Here is an 18,987-nt window from a genome sequence, read left to right on the forward strand (position 1 = left end):
CTTTAGGAACATAAAAAGAATAAACTCTTTACTTGGATTTAAGGATTAACAAGAATAAATTTAGCAGAAGTTTCTTAAGACTATCTTCTCAAAAGTGATTTCAGAACTTCAGAGCCTTGCTTCCACTGGAAAGTGACCAGGCTCAAACTCCTGCAAAATTCTTTGATTAATTTGCCAAGTTTAGATTTCAAGCTATTACTTCCATAACTAGAATTGAAACCCTTTGATTTTTCACACATCTGCTGCACATATTTGCTGGACAACTGCATCAACTGTGTAATCATGTGGTCATGTTGGCTGTCTTGGAGTCACCTTCAGTAAGGGAATTGCTGCCCAGCAATATCCAGTCAACTGTCCATCAGGACACTGAAATTAATAGCTTTCCAAAAAAGGTAGCATTTGTAGCTGCCACTGAAGATGGCATCAAAGCACAGGCATTAGGAAGGTACCTTTCCTAGAAGAACACCATCACATCTCAGAAAATCTGGGAGTGCCCAAAAGGTGAAAGTTAGCAAGTGAAACTCACTCTTGCAAAGAGAGTTTCACTCAACAGAAGTGTTTCAGCTGATGTTTTGCCCTAAAGATCAATTATGTGAGTTGCCTACAGGATGTTTATTTACCTCTAAGTTTGGGAAAGTGGATGGAATTCACTGTGACAGTGCTGATGTTGGATGAAGTCCTGTTATCCTCACTTGAATACATCAGTACAGTAGCTTGCCAACTGTCCGAGGGTTGCATCTCATCTGGGGTGTGTACAGATGCTAGGACACCAATCGTGCTGTTTTCAGTGCTTTCCCCTTCACTGTTCTTCACTTCTGCAAGAATCTGTTTTTCTCCTTTAAAAATGTGACAACTCTTTAGCATCACCAATAGTCCTGTATCAGCTTCTGATACAGGAAGGGTCAAAACATGGGCATCTATAAGTTGAGCTATATTCTAGCTTATTTTACTGGGTATAGCATTTAGTCAGGCTTATTTACAGCAGCAGACCATGTGCATTCTACAGCATTTCTTACACTTAGCAGTTCAGCTAGCAGTATCTAAGCATATAACAGTGAATTAGGATCTATGTTTAGTATGCTACCTGGTCTTCCAGCTGTGAGAAATTCTTGAAGACATTTACAGCCTGATATGATGGCACAAGGTGGAAGTGCCAGTCAACAAAAAAGGAGTGGTTGGCATACAGAGGGTATAAACAGAGCAGTAAATTAAACCAAATGGATAATAGACTGTCAGGCAAATCTGCTGCGCTATTAATTTCTAGTAGAAATGAAGCTTCATTTTCCTAACACAACTGGTAAACAGGGAGTAGGAGTAATCCTGCTTTTACAAATACTGAGATGGCTGGAATAATCTCTCTTAAAGCAGGAAGCTTCTCGGTAGAAGAGGTTATTGATGTGCATTTTAATCAGTGGTTACTATACCTAGCAGTGCCAGCAAGCCCATGACAGTCAGCACTGGTTTCCGCACCATCTGGACATGAGGTGGTGCAGTATTGTTCATCTGAAAGCGTGCTGTCAGAGTCCGCTGTGTGAAGTAATGGGGGTAGTAGCTCAAGAAGGCATTATCATTACTCAGCAGCGTGTAGTTGATGGTGTTGTTGGCTTTGGAAAAGAGCAGATTTTGATGCTGGATGATTACCTGCAAAGTCATAGAGAAGATGGAACTTCACCCTGAAGAAAATCCAGCAAACACACAATAGCTGTATTTTTTTTTTTCTTTACAGCATTTTGAAAAGAGCTGTCAGTCTGCCATATAGAAAAGTTTGAAGAAGTAAAATGTTCATCACAGCTCTTGGAGAAACTACTTTTTAGGTGATTAATCACTAGAAAATTTGAAGCATCCACATAGTTTCGAGGTAAAGAGTCTGTGAAGTAACTATTACTAATACTCTGCATAAATTATATTTCCTTGGCTACTGCACTACAAATGATGCTTCTCTGTCTTGAATATTAAATCAGTAATCAGGATTTACCACCTGAATTAAATCTAAATGGTCTTCCAATTCTGGAATTATTTTGTACCCATTACACAAGTGTCTGGGAGCTGCCCTGTATTCTGTTCCTCAATGACTCATTTTACTCACTTGGTGCTAACATGGAATTAGTTCTTCCAGTATTTCGCTGGTTGTTGTGCTGCCTTCCTGCAAATGTCAGACCTGCCAAGTTCTTTGTTTACCAGATTGTGCCTATTTGATCCAAACAGAACTTCAGAAGGCTGACAACTGAAGGCTGAAAAAGTCTCATAATTGTGTTCCTGAAGGAACACAGGGTTCCAGCTCCCATCCACCCAAGTATTAATTTACTGTTGGATATGTCTTTTTTTTTTCTCTCTTCATATCACCATGTCATTATAAACACTGATATTTGTGCTCTCAAACTCTCTGCAATGCAGTCATTGAATTGCTGCTTTGGAGAAGACTGCTTCTGTATGAAGCTTAAAGGAGCTAGGAGCCTTTGTCTCCATCAGAGCAGCTAATAAGATTTATCTTGCTTTTGGGTGACATACATGCTCCCAGATTTCAGAATTGGTACCTTGCACAGGAGCGCTTAGACTCCGCATGCTGTATAAGGTAGTGGCTCACAGAGCAACAGGCCTTCAGTGGGAACTACTGCTACAGAGGACCAAAAGCTGTGCTTCCTCTGGGGCCAGGCTACAATGCCTGCAGGGGCAGGAGTACTGAGCATTCTTTTCTCTTTTTGCTTTTCTGATCAGCAGCAGTCTTTACTAGCAGTAATTAATAATTATTCATGTGTATAGATATTGTAAAAAAACAGAGAATGAGCTTAAACTGGGAGTTAAAGGGACTTCTTAATTATAACTCTCTTGATGAGATAAACTTACGAAGTAACTGGGAAATATTGTCTCACATAAGTGACAGCTACTGGTAGTGAGATGATATCAGTAGTATTACATGGAGAAAGGATATGTGTGTATAATCTTATCAGGTGGATCTGACTGGGAGACAGCATAAAGTATCTGAGACATTCTCCAGCACATAGAAGGCTAGTTCTTAGTTGGCAGGGGGGCTGCTTGTTTGTTTTTTAAAGGGAAGATGAAACAAACTAACACCAGCTAAATAAAGCTACTGAAACCAGACTGCTCAGGGAAACAACAGCTGTACCAACACTGAGCTCTCTTTACTGAATCTCTTATTCTGAAGAGCTGCTTAAAAATTGACTATAGGTTTGGTTTTGCAACTGCATTAATGCATCAGGAGACTGTACAAGACTGCCAGTGAAGTGAGTTACCTTTACAACCATAGCTGCATAGGTCACATCAGCTCGCCACAGTTGCGGAATGGACCATCCAACCATTGGATCTGCTTCATCATTGTATATGGCAACAGAGGCAAAATTTGGAAACAACTTCTGAATTTGTTCAACTGCTTCCACTTCTTGTTGCAAGATGTAGAGAGAACTCCCACCTCCCTGCAACAATATTTCATACCTGCTTAGTGAAAGTGACTGAACACACAGCCATAAACATTCTGAAAACATGTTCCCAGAGCCCCTGAGAAGCTGTTAGCATGTTTACCTAATCCACTACAGCATGTGCTGTTTCCATACAAAATAGGAAAGCGACCGAGGAGATTATTTCCCTCTGGGAACTAAGCAATGGCAAATTTGCAGCTGAGTATCTTCAGAGATTCATTAGAATACGTAGCCATGCTTCCTGCTTTATGCTGCACACTCATCTAGAAAACCACTTCATAAATAAGAATAAAATGTAACTTGGATTGAATCGATGAAAAAAATTAGCCTTAAACTGAAATCTTGGACTGACCTTCTTATGGAGAGAGATGTAGTCCAGCCTTACACCAGTCTCCCCTGTGAAGAAGTTAGTTCCGTTGTAGCAATGGCACAGAAGACTCCAGCATATGGGTGACTTGGGTAAGGGGTGGAAAGAATCCCCAGGCCCTCCAAATTTTAGTAGAGGACTGGCTGCTCTTAATCCTTCTGAGCAAGCATCATAATAGTTGAGGAACCCTAAAATCCAAGCAAATGCATATATCAGAGATGGTAACTCAAATTAAATTCTTGATCTAAAATAACAGATGTTATAACTACTATTGCATTTATTGGCAGGACCTCATAAACTAGGGCTACTCTTTCCTAGGAACTAACAACACGAAAAGATATTGAAACCTCAGCTGTATTCTTGAACAGATGCATACTCTACCTCCTTACCCCAATATACAAATAACAAACTGTGTCTTCATGTAATTCCTGTTCTGCTTTCCCTGTCCTGCTATCCCTGTATTTATACTGATGTACAAGCAGGCAAAAAAGCATAGTCAGCAAAACAGACTAACTTTCAGATTCCTTCTCTCTCCCATCTACCTTATTTGTTTGCCAGTATCTCCCCTTTCTCATTGTCACCCTTCCACCCAGCTCACAAACCTGTCTCACTTCACTACACCAGTTAAGTGCTCCAAAACATGCTTACCTTTCACTGTCATAGACACATTGTCAAAGTCATGATGGTCTGGTTCATTCCATGTTTCAAAATTCCATTTAGCAACATGCTCTAATCCATACCTATCTGCAGGAGAGACCTCATTTATCAGTGAGCTGCATATTCAGACAATCCTATTAGCTAGCCACTGATCCAATCGTATTGATTAGGGTTGCAGGTGAGGTTCAACACCCACAATAACAACAGGATATAAAAATTACCTATTTTCAATAATGGGGGAAATGAGATTTTGGTAGTTTCAAAATGACCTCTCATTTTCAATGAAATGCAGCAGTATTTGAAAATGATGAAAGGTGAGAGGGAGATGATGTGAACTATAGCCTGTGGTTAGGCCATTTACCTAGCCTGAATTTAAATTGAGGCTTCTGACTCATTATAGAAAGTTTAAGCTGCCATGTGGGAATTATTCAGGTTACCATGTCCTAGCACAAGCTGGTGGTTTGCAACCACCACAACATAATGAAGTCAGAAGTCAGTCATCAGAGGCAGGTCAATGTGCTACCCAGAACATACTACTCATTTAGGCAGCTGCTGGTCATGGGTCATCAAAAAAATGGGCTTTTATCCCATTGTCTCCTGTTCTGTGCTGAAATCCAGGATCTTAAAATCGATCACAATACACAGACCACAATATAAACCTTTTGAGCTAGTTAGAATGGATTACAACAGAATAAATGACAGGTCTTTTTGGTCTTTTTTCTTCTTCCTTTTTTTTTTTTTAACTTACCTATATATCTGCTGGCCAGAAGTGTAATTAAGTTTCTCCATCTTATTACCTGTTCTTTATCTTCAAAATCTAAAAAATATCCTGATGGATTCCCCATCAATTCAAATCCTATAAAAGACAGAAGATTGGTCTCCTTTTTTTTTGGGAATGCTGTCTCCTTTTGTTTAACGAGGGGCTTATTGCATTATTTGAAACAAACTTGTTAATAAAGAAATGTCATTAAATGGGCTTTCTTTCCTGTTTCTACATGTCCCAACCAAGAATATTTCAGATTTGAGACTGTACATCCTTGTTACTTGTCAATAGCTATATAAACAATACTAATACTTACCATCATCAATTCAGGGCTCAGAGAAAAATTTGAATAGCGGATGTTTGCAGAAATTCAAGGGAAGCTATAATTTGAGTATCTGCTTCTCTGGCTCTTTTACGTACATGTTAATGTGTCCAAAGCTTTCTCCTCTTCAAGAGGAGATCTCCTTCTCAATCAAGATCGATCGAGAGATCTCACTTCTCAATTCATACACCTCAAACTGTTGTGGTAAGCAATGTAAAACCATTTGTGTTGTCTTAATTTCTGTAACAGTATTTTGCTCACTGTTTATATTTACACAGCCATGAGGTAAAGGCAAGTAGGAAAAGAATGAATTTTTATCAAAATCAGCTTTGGCAAACCTCTCCACTAATCTTCTGATGATTGGACAATATGGCCAAACAGATGTGACACGCTGTGTATGCATGGAGCTGTCCTTACCTGGAATTAGCTTATACTCCCACAGGCGATCCATAAGGTTATCCAAAGCAGTAAAATTGTAGTGAAGTTTTCCATTCATCACTCTAAAGAATACCAGTAACAAAAAGTAAAAATCTAAATATTACAGCAAAGGTGGCACTTGGTTGCAGATGAGGGGTCAGATGGCTGCTTCCTTTGGGCTCTCAAAATTTAGAGGTAACTAAAGTTCTTCGAATTGAATACAAACTTTCTTCCTCTAAAGTGATCACAAGCAAGTCATGGTTCTTGCACAATCCATGCCATTTACCTATTCCAGCAGCGGCAACAGAAGCTATATAATGAGCTTCCTTGCTGGATTTTGAGATTTTAACATGAAATTAGTATGATATAAAGGTTTTTAACTCCCTGCAGCAGTGAAATTTATCCACTTATCTTGGCTAAGCTTTTTTTCAATTTCCATTTGATTGTCCATTGTTAGGCCAGCTGGTTTCCACATTATCTCATATGCAGTATTTCTTAATGTTTTCTTAATTTGCAGTACATGATATAGCTTTTTTAGGAATGCTTCTTATGTATTTAGGTCTAGCTGTATGGATTTGTATCTTTCAAAGAATGCTGATTTTATGCACACAATGTCTGTAACTTTTACTTCACCGTTAGCATTTGCTAACACTGTACTCCCAGGATTTCAGGCTGCCATCCTGTTATCTAGCTTTGAATACATGTGTTCAAAGACTTCGGAGTAGCCCAATGATGCATCCCTTTGTGTCAGTGAATCTTGCAGGTGCAATGGTAGTAAAATTTGGGCAGTCACCCGCATGGGAACACTGAAGTTCTTTTACACAGGTGATGAAAACTGTCATTTACAATTTAACTGTGATACATTTGAAGATATGCTTTAAATTCCTGAAATTATTCTCTTGCCTCTATCCAGTGAAAACAAACATAATGTACTATGTGTGCTGGTTTATGATTTCCCATAACCTCTGAACTTGTGGCCTGGTTTAACAGAAATCTGCCAGGGCCGGAGAATTTTTGCTGGTATGAAGTGCCTAACAGGAATTAAACATGAACTTCTGTTGGCAATATTCTAGTAGTATGACTTACTGCGTTTTGGCCAAAGCCACAGCTTTGGCCTGACACCCAAATTCTGACCTCAGTATGCCTTGAGAAAAGGCTTTGTAAGCACCCTTGGGGTCAGTCCAGTCCTGGTCATATGGGAGAGCTGATTAGGGTCTTGCCAGCCTTGCCAGAGTATACACCTAATTTCTCTGTTACAGTGTAGCCTGAGATCTGTTTTCCTGTTTTACCTACTTCTTCCTAGGCACCTTGCCTCTGCTTGGGTGGAAAGCAGATGCAATGTCCTAGATATGCTGGAAGGGTAGGAGACAACCACAGTTCCTGTAACTCATCAGTGTTAGCAAGGCATAGTGGGCACATAGGATAACAAGTGAGAATGGGGCAGTTAGCAGATCTCTTCAATTAATACTGGGCTCTGCTGTGATTCACAGCTTCTTTCTTTCTGTCCTCTCCCATGCACTTCCGAGCCTCCTAGATTGAGGCTTTTCCTCTCTGCTTTCTTGCCAACAGAAGGTTTCAGTGAATTGTAAAAGCAAGTCTGAAGTTCTCAGAGAATTAAGAAAGGCTGACAGAATTGCCTAGTAAGTAAAGATGGGAACTGTGCAACCTGAAGAGGATTGAGTGCCATCAACATCTCTGACTATGACCTAGAAGACGAAAACATGACAGGCAAAGCAAATGTAAGCGTAAGATATATCCACTGTACCAGCTCCATCTGTGATGCAGCCAAGCACACAATCTTGGCTCCAGCATGCTCACACTCTTATACCAAAGATCTGAAGTTAGGTTTTCTCTGTGTCCTACCACCATGACAGAATTGCCATGCCTGCAGCCACTGATGGGCTTACATTCCTGCCATATCAAATGGTGCAACTCTGAAAGAAGAAAGTAGCAGAAAGGTATTTACTTTAGTATCCACAAGAGCGTTTTAGAGGTTAGTCTTGGACTCAGAAATGGACATTCGGAACTAAGGGGGGTGGGTTTCTTGCTGAGACACAGCTATAAAAACAAACAAATAAAAAAATTCCTTACAGTCCTATTCCAAAGTTCAAAGACAAATATTTTGTTGCAAAAGTAGCTCTGCTCCCTCAGATCCATTAACTATTTCCAGTTGTACCCTGTGTTCTACTGAAATATTTGCTTACATGCACACTTGCAGTCAGGGAGCGTAAGAATGATTAACTCTACTGTCTTGTAAAAACTTAATAACCATTTAGGTAATAGCAAATCAACAAGTGTTTTCCAAGTCCAGTCTAAGGTTTATTCAGTACTGGATGAAAATATACAGGTAAATAGGCTTTCTATCTCACATATGTACACATAAGGTCCCAGCACACCTACGTTTTTCTTCCTGTATCAACTAAGCAAAACATTTAAACCAGAATGCCACTGCTAGCCATGACTGAAGTGATGGTATGTGAGATGCTGTCTTATGTGTGTAGGTGCAGAGGCACTTCTTGCATCCTTTGACTGATGTGTCACTTTAAGAGAAATTTTTCTTGCTTGCAAATGGATTAAGCAGTATTGCTTCTACCAATAAGATGATTACTTGACTAACAGGATTTCTGCTTGCTCAGATCTTGATCTCATCCTTACCTATGCTACCTTTCTGATGTGAAATTCATGGGGTTTTTTATACCTATACAGAATCACTAGTATTTGGGTTGCATGCTTGCATGCCATATGGTATCTGGAAGCCATGCTGGTTGCTGCACGTGAGGCACAGCAGGACCTTCATAAGCTGGTATTTACAAAAGCTCTTAATAAAGAAGACTGGCTCAACTGCTAGGCTGTCACAAGGAGTGCTATGAATGTAATTTTAGGACACTGAAGATAGATCAAAATTCTGATAGATCAAAACTCTTACAGAGAGATTTACTCTGACCCAGGATAAATGCACTTGACATTGTCAAAGTTGTTCAAAACAGCTTTGAACACCTGATTTAGGACTTGCTGGTGTAACATTGTGTATTTACAATATGGCTCCTGGTAGCAAGCTCACACACATTTATACCCTTTTACGTTGTTTTTTTTTTTTTTTTTTACTGCTTCTCTTGTGATCTCTCTGCCCTTAAGTCTTTTTTTTTAGACATCACTGTCTTAATTTATGAACATGGAGAAGGCTAGGTCCTTGCTACTCATTTGAGCACTTGCCAGACTGGGACTGCTGTTGGGTTATTTCTGATGTGGAGCAGTGATTGCTGTCCTGTTTGTGCTTGGCTTTGAAATGTTCCTCACCTGGTGTTTTTCTGGAAGACTTGCCAGAAGAAGTCTTTCTCATCTTCAGTTATAACAAGCAGCTACACTAAAGCATGTTTACTAGCATTGTGGCACCAATGCTCTTATACGCCCCAGACTTGAGGCTGCTACACTCCAGAGACTGCTGGCTGCCGGTGAAGTCTTTTTCCAGCCTTTGTCATGGCTGTCTCAGTTCCAGACCCATTTTTATGTGCTGCCTCTTGAGATCAACAACTGTGCTGTGAACATGAAGAGCAGTGATGAGTATGCAAAGGAATCGACTGACCCATCACAAAATCTTGTTGCTGTCTTCCTTGGAAAGGCTTGCTTCATGGGCATCCTTTGCTGACTCAAAGTCATGTTAATGTTAACATGTTCATGTTAATAGTTTTGCACTGTTTCCCTTTACCGAAGTAAGATTTTTTCAGTATGGAGGGAAATTATTTTCAGGTACATAGGCAGCTAGTGGACAGCTCGCCAAAGTGCTCTAAAACAGTCATTTTATACTTATCCATGCCACTTTCAGCCTACTCCCATTCACAAACTTAATCTTCTGGGAGGGCAGGGATAAAGTAGTTTTGGCTGCCATCCCCCTGCGTCACAGCCAGATGCGATCCAGTTGGCACACCTGTCTTACATTGTTCCTTAGCCTGCAGCTACAGCTTTCTTCCTGTGCACAGAATCTGCTGTTTTCCTTCCTCCCTCGGCTAATCTTATCCAGGAATATTCATGTTCATTGTGGAAAGCACACACACACATTTGACCAAATATCTTATCTACAGAGAAGAGAGTAAGAAAAACAGAGACAGGGAGTATCCGTTATTATCCATTCTGGGTAATCTTCAGTGAAGTACTGAATCTCTGATTACACTTCAATTTCAGTTCATCAAACCTTATTGTAATGTACTGAACAAAATTTCTCATCCTGACATTCTGGCTCAGCTAGCATGGCCTCCCTTTGCATCGCTGGTAGACAGTTACCATGCACATCAGAACCTTGCTGTCACCAATGTCTGAGAACAGTCTCTCTTCTAGTAGATTGGCCATACTGGCTCGCTAACACCACTCCCAAGGCAGCAGAGCCTGTTTACATCCTCACCGCTGGGAAAGACTGCTCCCCTAGTGCAAATGCAGCCGAGAAACAGGGACAGAAAACTGACTGAAGGTGTTGGCAGAGGAGAGGTTCAAATGACACTTTAAAAGTAAACAACATTTTTCAGCAGGCTATTGGCCAACTTAAGACTTGAAAGGTGCACTCCATGAGGGAGTCACCTAAAAATGACCCTGCTCCATGGGAAGTTTTCTATGTACAGTCTTAGACAGAAGTAAAAGTGTAGTCTAAGATACTACCCTGCTATGGTGTCTGCTGAGATAATGGTATTAGGTACCACTATCCATTTGCCAGAGATGCTTAGCTATGTGCCAAACCATCAGCTGCAGTTTCTGCATACGCTCCCTTGGCCATGGTGCCACAACACACACCAGTGGCAACACTGATACTGTTATTCTGATGAATGTAAGTATGCATGCTAATTATATTCCCCCCTCTCAAGAGTAAATCAAGAGTAAACAGTTGTTGCAGTAGGTGACTGCTACCAGAAGCACTCTTAGATACCGAGTCCCAAGGAACTGCTCACTGCCTTTCTAGAGTCCATAATGCCATTTCAGGGATCATAAAACTCCAGAACAGACACAAATGCCCATCTAACCTGTAGAGGAGCTCAGTGTCCAAGGCCAAGAAGTTCACTGGAAAGATGTAGGAAAAAACACCAACTATACCAGTTCAAATACATGCTACTAGCAGGTCTTCCAGAAGGAACTGTATTCAGAAATGTCCTGTTTCTTTAGCCGGAAAAGCAGGCCGTTGAAAAGCAGGCCGTTGAAGTGACAGTGAAGCACACGAGCTGTGAGCACAGCATTTTCAAGATGAAGGTCAAAAGCTCTGGGTAGGATATGTCAGCAAGTTTATCTTTTCAAAGAGGGCAACCTGTTGCCCTCCAAGCACCTCTTACAACACAAAAGGATCCTGCCTCCTTGGTTTTTTACTTACTTTTGCAGTTACCAGGAATGAAACTAAGCCAGTTTAAAGTTCAGGCTGTTACAAAGACCTTGTTTGCTCCAAAACCAACGTCTGCATAAGTTTCTTGTTCTGCTGAGTACTTAAAAAACTTCAGGACCTTAAAAGGAGGTCCTAAGGACTGTAAGCACTATGGAAATAATGCCTCAGAGTACAAGAAGGGCAGAATAGGCTTTATTAGCATTCACCTTTCCAGAGGCTACTTTCTCAGCAGTTACTGCTCCAGGTTTCTTCAACGTCAACCAAAAACCCCCTACACTGGTACTTCAGGTTCAAGCACAAGATCATTAATGAATAACTATGAAATCAGCAGGCTCCTGGGTCATTAATAAATAACACTTCCCCTTCTGAATTTAGTGGAAACTGACAATACAGAGCTCATTCACATCAGAGCTGCTCCTATCACATTCTTGCTGCACTACCTCTTGCTTTCTGTGATCATTCAGATAGGGTAAATCAGCTCCCTTCCCCATATCCCAAAATAACTACGATCACTTTAACTTTTGCAGGTTCATGAACACTGATTCTTCCTCTCTGTCAGTGCCTAGGCAAAACACAGCCTGTGCTTTTCCACATGCTTTGCAGACCAAAAACCTCATCCAGCAGCTTTTTCAAAGCTGCAAGGCCACCCATGCTAAAGAACTGGCATATTTTACCACTTCCAGCTTATTTGTTAGCATTAATACTCCTCTCCATTTGCCTCTCAGCTATAGCATTTGTGTAAGCCGAAAATCTGCCTGCTTTATAATTATGGCACAGCTTCTGCACAGAAGCACAATGCTGAAGACTTCAGTCCATGCTGTGCCCATACGATGCATAATTCACTCACCCTATAGCGTGAATGAGTCTGCCCAGCAGTAATGGGAGGATGCATTACAAAACCACACAGCCAGGCAGCATCCAGCCCTTGCTGATGTCAGAGCTTGTCACAGTTAATCCATTCACACAATCAACTGGCATGATACATGCGCAAAAGGGAGGATGGGTATGAATCTTCGTGGTTTAGGAAAAAAATGGCTTCAAAAATGCAAAATACATAATCTGCGATTTACTGGAAACCACTGCCTCTTCTACAAGCCAGCCAGGAGACTGTGCATTCAGCTGAATTTTTTAAATACATAAAAATAGAATTTACTTTGATTTATATGGCATCTTAATTAGCTTCTTTCCTCTTTGAAATTGGCGTCATTTGACCTTTACCTTTCAAAGCAACTCATAAAATCCTTGTTGTGACCTGGCTAAAACTCACACGCAGAGAAGTGCAAGCAAACAATGAATGCCTTCAAGCTGATGCTAATCACGGCCTATGATTTTCTGTTTCTTACTCAGCCTGCTTTTGTGAGCACAGTCTCAGTCCTACTGTCAGCAATGAGCATGCTGTGTGTGAAGGGAAGAGAGAGGCAGACAAAGCATCAACAGCTTCCTGTGACGAGGTGAGTTAGCTTGCTAGGAAAATATTGTTAAGACTGCTGTGTCTCTTCCCCCCCACCCCCACCCCCCCACCCCACTTTCCCCTTTTAAAACAAATTCAAGATGTAAAAGGGTAAACAAGCAAAGAAAGCACAGTGATATAGGAAAAGGCATCAGGCATTTTAGTATCTAGCCTCTCCAGACATGTGAATGTATCTGATCAGATCATCTAGGCATGGATAATTTAGATTGTTGTGAGATCTTGTTGTGATCCCTTGTTGAGACCTGTTGGGTCAACATTAATCCAGGAAGGGAACTAATCAAATAATGATAAGGTGAATCCAGTAGCAGAAAATGCTTTTGACTGATTCATCACTACAAATTTAAAGACTCTTTCACTGACTGAAAGGTAGGCTCACTCACCATGTATGAGCTGGGCTGAGAGAGGACACCTTCATTTCTGGCTGAGTTTGATATATGGATGTGACTTCCTCCTGTTTAACACATGGTTACAAGAAAAGTGTCATTGTGTTTTTATGCTGTCCTTCATGATAAAACTCCAAATGATATCATATATAAGCAAAAGTTTTGGCAAGAGGGGACAGGAAGACTAAATCAAGAACAAATTTTAAAGGGTGACTTTTCAGTTCCATAAGGAAGAGAAATTACGATCAAGTGTTAAAACTAGTTTACTTCAAGCATGTAACTCCTTTTGGCACTGCCTGGGAAAGCTGTCACTGAACTTTTTTTTCCAAACAGCTGCAAAACTGGTCTCTGTATGCATCTAGCATTCTAATTCAAGCACTCAGCCTAATATGGCATCTTCAGTAACAAGTCTCCATGGTACATATTTAACTGGTTTTATTTCATAGTCCTGCTATTATCGCTCCTCCATTTTCACATCTTTATTTTTCTGCTTATGCTCCTTCTATTCTCTTGCCTTTTAGCTGTACACAGAAATAGTCATCCAAATTCTGTGAATCCAACTATAGCACAGGACCCATCTTACTTACTGTTGCACAATATCACAATATGAAGTGATTGCCCTCCGTGATGCCAACACAACAAGAACCAAATTCAACAATGCTCTACTTAGTCTTCTTTGTACATCTTGCAAGCTTTTAGGCTGCTCATAGTCACCACTCACATGCTGCAACTGCACCTGAAATTCAGCATTAATACACAGTGGGGTACTTCTATCAGGTGTTTAACTTCTTCCAACTACAGTTCTCAAAACTTGTTTCCATTTGGTGAGATCTGTGTTGAAAAGCATGCAAAGGGGCAACTAACAAACAGTCTAAGAAAAGAAAAATACTGAAAAAGAAAAAGGTGCAAAGATTTGCAGCTAGATTTCTCAGCTGCTGTACTTTCCTGATGTCGAAAGTACAGCTAGCACATGGTGTCTGACCAACAACAGCTGCTCCTGGATCTATACGCATGGCAGACATATTTTCAGGTGTGTCTTACTCTATCGGTCTTTGCCCGTCCACTGTATGTCTAAACTTGAATATATCACTTATTTGCAAAATGAAAAATAGAAGTGGTCTTCACTAAATGATACCTAGTTCATTTCCTAATTTACTGATGTTTAACAAGTTACGATGATGAAAAGGCAAAGTCATACACTGTCTTGCTCTTAATCTTTCAGAATTTTTTTGATGAGTGGTTTCTGAATACTTCAGAACTGACAAATGAACACTATAACCCAGTCTGGAAAGAGCAGCTCTTTAAGTGGCATTCCAGTGTACCTGCTCTTGGCTCTTGAATATAAAATATGGCAAAAAATCTTTCAATTAAGGAGGTGAAACTAACCAACTGCATTTACAGACGATTTTCAATGGGATGCAAACCTACATGTCTCTCCAAACTGAAAGATGATAATTCTATTCAGAACCTAGTTCTCGCACTACTACTTAGGCTACTGGGGTATTCTTAAATACGGCAGTGATAGCTCTTCATGTTAATGTATAACCTTTTTTCTTCTTTCTTCCCCCGTCCCAAACAACTTCCAGTAATAAGAAAAATAGTGCATTAAATTCTGTGCTTCCAAACATGAAATTTTACCTCACAATGCAGGAAGAAATCCTGGTCTTTTCTTTGCACATAGAAATGGGGTTTGAATATCTAGTTACGATTACATATGAACGCAAGGAACTGGTGCAGAAGCCTCAGCATTCCTGAGGGACTATCCTTGCCACAGTAAACTTGCCTCTAAGATTTACAAATATCGGTAACAATCTTCATACTAAACCAATCAACAAGCAGGCTTTGGTTTCACAGTACTGGCTGTTTAGGCATGAAAAAGCAAGCCGTTTTGTTTACAAGACAGACAAACTCAACTCCATTACACTCAATTGCAGCTGAAGGTACATGAAGTCTTCCTAGACATTAAGATCCATTAGCCAAGCCCTCTCCATGATGTATTTAAATAAAACCCCTTTTTAAAAGGACATAACTCCATTAATGACAGCTCTACACTGTCTAGGACTGCAATACTATTTGACCCCATGTAGTGCTACTGGTTCTACTAAAACAGAATAACAGGGATGAATAAGAAGGCAGAGATTACCAGCCCCTATAATGTAATGATTTTATGTTTATCTTCTACCTATGATTACACTCTACAGGACAAAGATTTCTGCCAGTGCTACTATTTATTTATGTTATCTCACTGTGAACACCATTGGAGTAAAATCATTGGACAGACCCAGATATATCACAACAGAACTTCTAATCTATACTTGCAGAAAGCTGTGCTCCTGAGGAACTGTGCTACTGTGTGCTGATAAGAAATCTGTTGTGGAACTACTGCAGCTACTTTATGCCTCTTGTAAGTGCTAATCAATTGCTTCTATGCTTGTAGTGGGAAACAAGAGGGATTCATAGTAAAGGATGATTTTACTCAGTTTTGAATATATGCATTTGCACTGAACTTTCTCTCCTGCAGCAGGAACAATCAATGTCTCTCCCCTCTCATATACACATAATTTTTAGGTGCAACGCACACTTGCCACAGCTAGAGAAGGAATGTTAGGTGTAGCACACAGGGGCTTCTAGAAGAGTGGAAGTTTATTTTTAGTGCTCCTGTCTTTCCTATTTATAGCAACCAAATGTGTGCTTTTCAGGCGCATCACCGGGTCACTATAGTATAAAGGTAAGACTGTAGACTAACTGAGGCTTGAGGGTATTTTAAATAATGCAGATATTCAGCTTAAGTGTTATTTTTATAATTTATTGAATTTCTGAATTTCAAACATTTGCACAGAAGAACAAGACTATTACACTTGTACTATGTACTTTTAAGATTTGATGCTATTCATTGTAACCCAGTATGTAAACTTTTAGCTATGATTCTGTGATTCTACAATTAATTATCCCTGTGTGACTAATTTAGCATATTTTTTTAACTATATAATCAGGTTACGTACACATGAATTGTACGTAATAATGTCATAAATTCTTCTGAAACCTTCTGAAATCCTCAAGTAAACATGACAACACCACAAAATGCGTTTAATCTCTTTACAGCATTTATTTCACAAATACCCTCAGGTAGATTTCTTAATCCAGTTAGTATGAGGCATCTGTTCATACAGATAAACAGTATGTCACGCAAAGGAAAATAATCTATAAAGTCTCAACTCCTGGTCAACGGTCATTTTTCTTTTTTTTTTTTTTTTAATGTAGTTTCTATTCTAAATGATAGGTGTTTTTCTCTAGCAGAATTTGGGTTATTTTGGCCAATTACCATTGTTTCTTAAATACACAGTTGAGCATCTAACATGGAAAGGCAGTCCTTTTAGAAAATATTACTGCTTTGTTAGTCTCAGTGGAAGTCAATGAGGATGCCAGAAGCTATCCACACAGAACTGTTGTTGGACTGAAGCCTTGATGAATGGCTTCATGTTATGGCGTATGAGCTGTTATGTCCATTATTAAAGCACTGAAGAATCTTGTGCTGTCAGTACTTCTGTATGTTAAGCTTGTTTGTCATATTATGTAGTTTCTTCAAAACTAGATTTATTTTCACAAGTCGTAGAGACAGAATAAAAGACTACTTCATATCTTTTCCCCACACGCAATTGTCCCATCCAGAGACCTTCAGCCTCACTTGAATGAAGCTGTGCCTAAGGAGTGTTCACATAGTTCAGAATTACAATTTAACATTTCCTTCTTTTAAAATTTCAGAAAGTATTATTTTTAGGTTACCTTGAGGCAAAACAAAATTACAACCAAATCTATATGCTACATTCAAGTGATAACCTAAACATCCTGTAGTACTCTTAGGAGCCTGATACTGGGAAAAGCTCTGTTCCAGAGAGATGCAAAGAGGTCTCTTTCAAAAAAATGTTATGTGAGGTAGAACCCAATCATTCTGCAACTTCCAGGATTAAAAATACTGGAAGTTGCAGTTGCCAAATACTGGAAACATGCTGTAAAGGCGATAGAGTAGGCAAGGTTGCTTTGGTCCTGAAGCAGATGGATGACATGCACATTTTAAGAGGTCATTAGGGAAGATGACTCTTAGTGCTAAGAATTAGGTAGTAAAATGGATGAAAGAGCAAATTTGAGAGACTGTGTTTAAGTCGCTTCATTTTCAAGAAAGAAATGCTGCAGGCCTGAAAAGAAATTAACAGAAGCAATAAAGTAATCTTCTATTCTGTGGTGCACAAGACCAGAGAGACACGTTGTCTTACTGCCACTAGTGTGCACAATTAATTTCAGATTAAACGCACTACTGCTTCCCTTTATTCTAAGAGCTACCTTGGGAATGGCAAAGGGATAGGGATACTTGAGAAGACTTTCCACAGGAAAGGGGCAGGAAAGAGGATTTTACTAAGACTTAAATGACTTTCTTTAGCTTTTGGGATTAGAATGTCACAACTACCACTACCAAGTTTGAGTTCTTGGTAACAGCCACTAGTTTCAAGAATCCATGACCATTTTACCATCACAGAGGTAGGATGTGCTTACCTTTCTATTCCACCCTCATGCTGGTGTTTTGACATTTAATTTCTGTAATTTTCATGTTTTCTTTTTATTCTTAAAGAGCAGCAAGCAAGTTTTTGCAATGGGATAAAAACCTATGCTGGAATATAGCCCTCTGTAGACATACTTGTGCACTGCACCACCCTGCAAGCACTCCTGCTAGTAGGGAAGCTTGAACCATCTCTGTCTATCCAGCAACACAGCCTATTCTCAGTCCTTGCACTTTCCACCTCAGATTCTTACTACACGCATGTTCATGTCTTCCCTTGGCTGAGAAACATACATACCTCCTAATCCCTTAGTTTGTAGACTAACTGAATGCAGTTCCTCTGAGTGCCAGACACATGCTCAATCTGTCTATCTACACTGCTTAGTAATCATTAAACATTACCAATCACCTTTGTTGAGAGGACAAGGATGATTATTTGTCATTGGAACAGGTCTGCACCTACCCAAAGAATTAAGGTAACAGAGGGGATTAGGTCATTTATATACCTCACAAGAATGCACAGAAAGACAGTCTTTGTCCTGCTGATCTGCTTACATTTTACAGTCTTTGGTTTGTACAAAAGCAACAGATAACTTGAGATTTTAATGCACTGACGTGTAAGAATGGAACTCTGACCTCCAGCAATCCCATCCTATGCGCTAAGCAGAACAGTACTTATTCTATCCTGCAAAATGCACAAATCTCAGAAAGACTGCAGTTCTATTCTTGTATTTTGATTATGTAAAATCAAAACCTAATGCTAGATGAGGATACATAAACCAGATCAAACCTCAGATAAGAAGCAGCTTCAAAGGTCAGAGACGTACTAGCCTGAAATCAGCACAATTTTTGGATCAGCGTTAGTTAATTAATAATCTTACACATTATTTAAACTCAAATCCTTAGTGAGTGCTGCATATATATCCAAGTTTTCAGAGCAGTAAAAATGATAACACACTACTGAGCTCAAGATCCCGTAACTCCCTATTATTCCCTTGAGGAATATTTAGCTAATAATTATCCTTTATGTAAATAGTGCAATGCCTAACTGAAGACTTTCATTCATTCCAACGTTCAAAAACAGAGCTGAACATTCCTGTCAAAAAGCTATCCAGGTAAGAGATTTGTGCCCCCTCCCACACTTCTGAACTCAGGTTTTATTTGTTCTTTGTTTTCAGAGGTGCAAAACTGCCTCTTTGCAGTTATTTTACACACTGTTGTTGTTTTTTAAGTGCTTTCATTATTCTGTTCTTCATAAATATTGC

At 39.7% G+C, this 18,987-nt stretch overlaps 2 protein-coding genes across 13 annotated transcripts in view; one reads left to right on the forward strand and one right to left on the reverse strand.

Annotated features, from left to right (window-relative positions):
• Positions 1-18,987, reverse strand: part of IDUA (alpha-L-iduronidase) — a 45,509-nt gene that overhangs the window by 9,061 nt on the left and 17,461 nt on the right. For 3 of the 4 annotated variants that reach the window (XR_009727345.1, XM_061366079.1, XM_061366078.1), the window contains exons 3-9: positions 5,961-6,043; positions 5,207-5,314; positions 4,450-4,545; positions 3,787-3,989; positions 3,252-3,431; positions 1,425-1,641; positions 621-836 (exon numbers count right to left, since the gene is read on the reverse strand). Coding sequence is in view for 3 of the 4 variants with exons in the window: in XM_061366079.1 (XP_061222063.1) it covers positions 621-836; positions 1,425-1,641; positions 3,252-3,431; positions 3,787-3,989; positions 4,450-4,545; positions 5,207-5,314; positions 5,961-6,043 (1,103 nt within the window). In the remaining variant the exon portion in view is untranslated. Of the gene's footprint in view, positions 1-620; positions 837-1,424; positions 1,642-3,251; positions 3,432-3,786; positions 3,990-4,449; positions 4,546-5,206; positions 5,315-5,537; positions 5,672-5,960; positions 6,044-18,987 lie in introns of those variants that run through there. The other variant, XM_061366081.1, reaches the window with a different exon arrangement.
• SLC26A1 (solute carrier family 26 member 1) overlaps positions 1-18,987 on the forward strand; it is a 35,754-nt gene that overhangs the window by 5,478 nt on the left and 11,289 nt on the right. For 5 of the 9 annotated variants that reach the window (XM_061366072.1, XM_061366073.1, XM_061366074.1 and 2 more), the window contains exon 1: positions 18,547-18,837. Coding sequence is in view for 2 of the 9 variants with exons in the window: in XM_061366069.1 (XP_061222053.1) it covers positions 15,492-15,574 (83 nt within the window). In the remaining 7 variants the exon portion in view is untranslated. Of the gene's footprint in view, positions 1-12,663; positions 12,768-15,491; positions 15,575-18,546; positions 18,838-18,987 lie in introns of those variants that run through there. The other 4 variants (XM_061366070.1, XM_061366075.1, XM_061366069.1 and 1 more) reach the window with 4 other exon arrangements.

Source organism: Neopsephotus bourkii, unplaced genomic scaffold, assembly GCF_033783945.1.
Source record: "Neopsephotus bourkii isolate Nb327-2 ecotype Australia unplaced genomic scaffold, CSIRO-AGI_Nbou_v1 NB_1298, whole genome shotgun sequence".
Lineage (NCBI taxonomy): Eukaryota > Metazoa > Chordata > Aves > Psittaciformes > Psittacidae > Neopsephotus > Neopsephotus bourkii.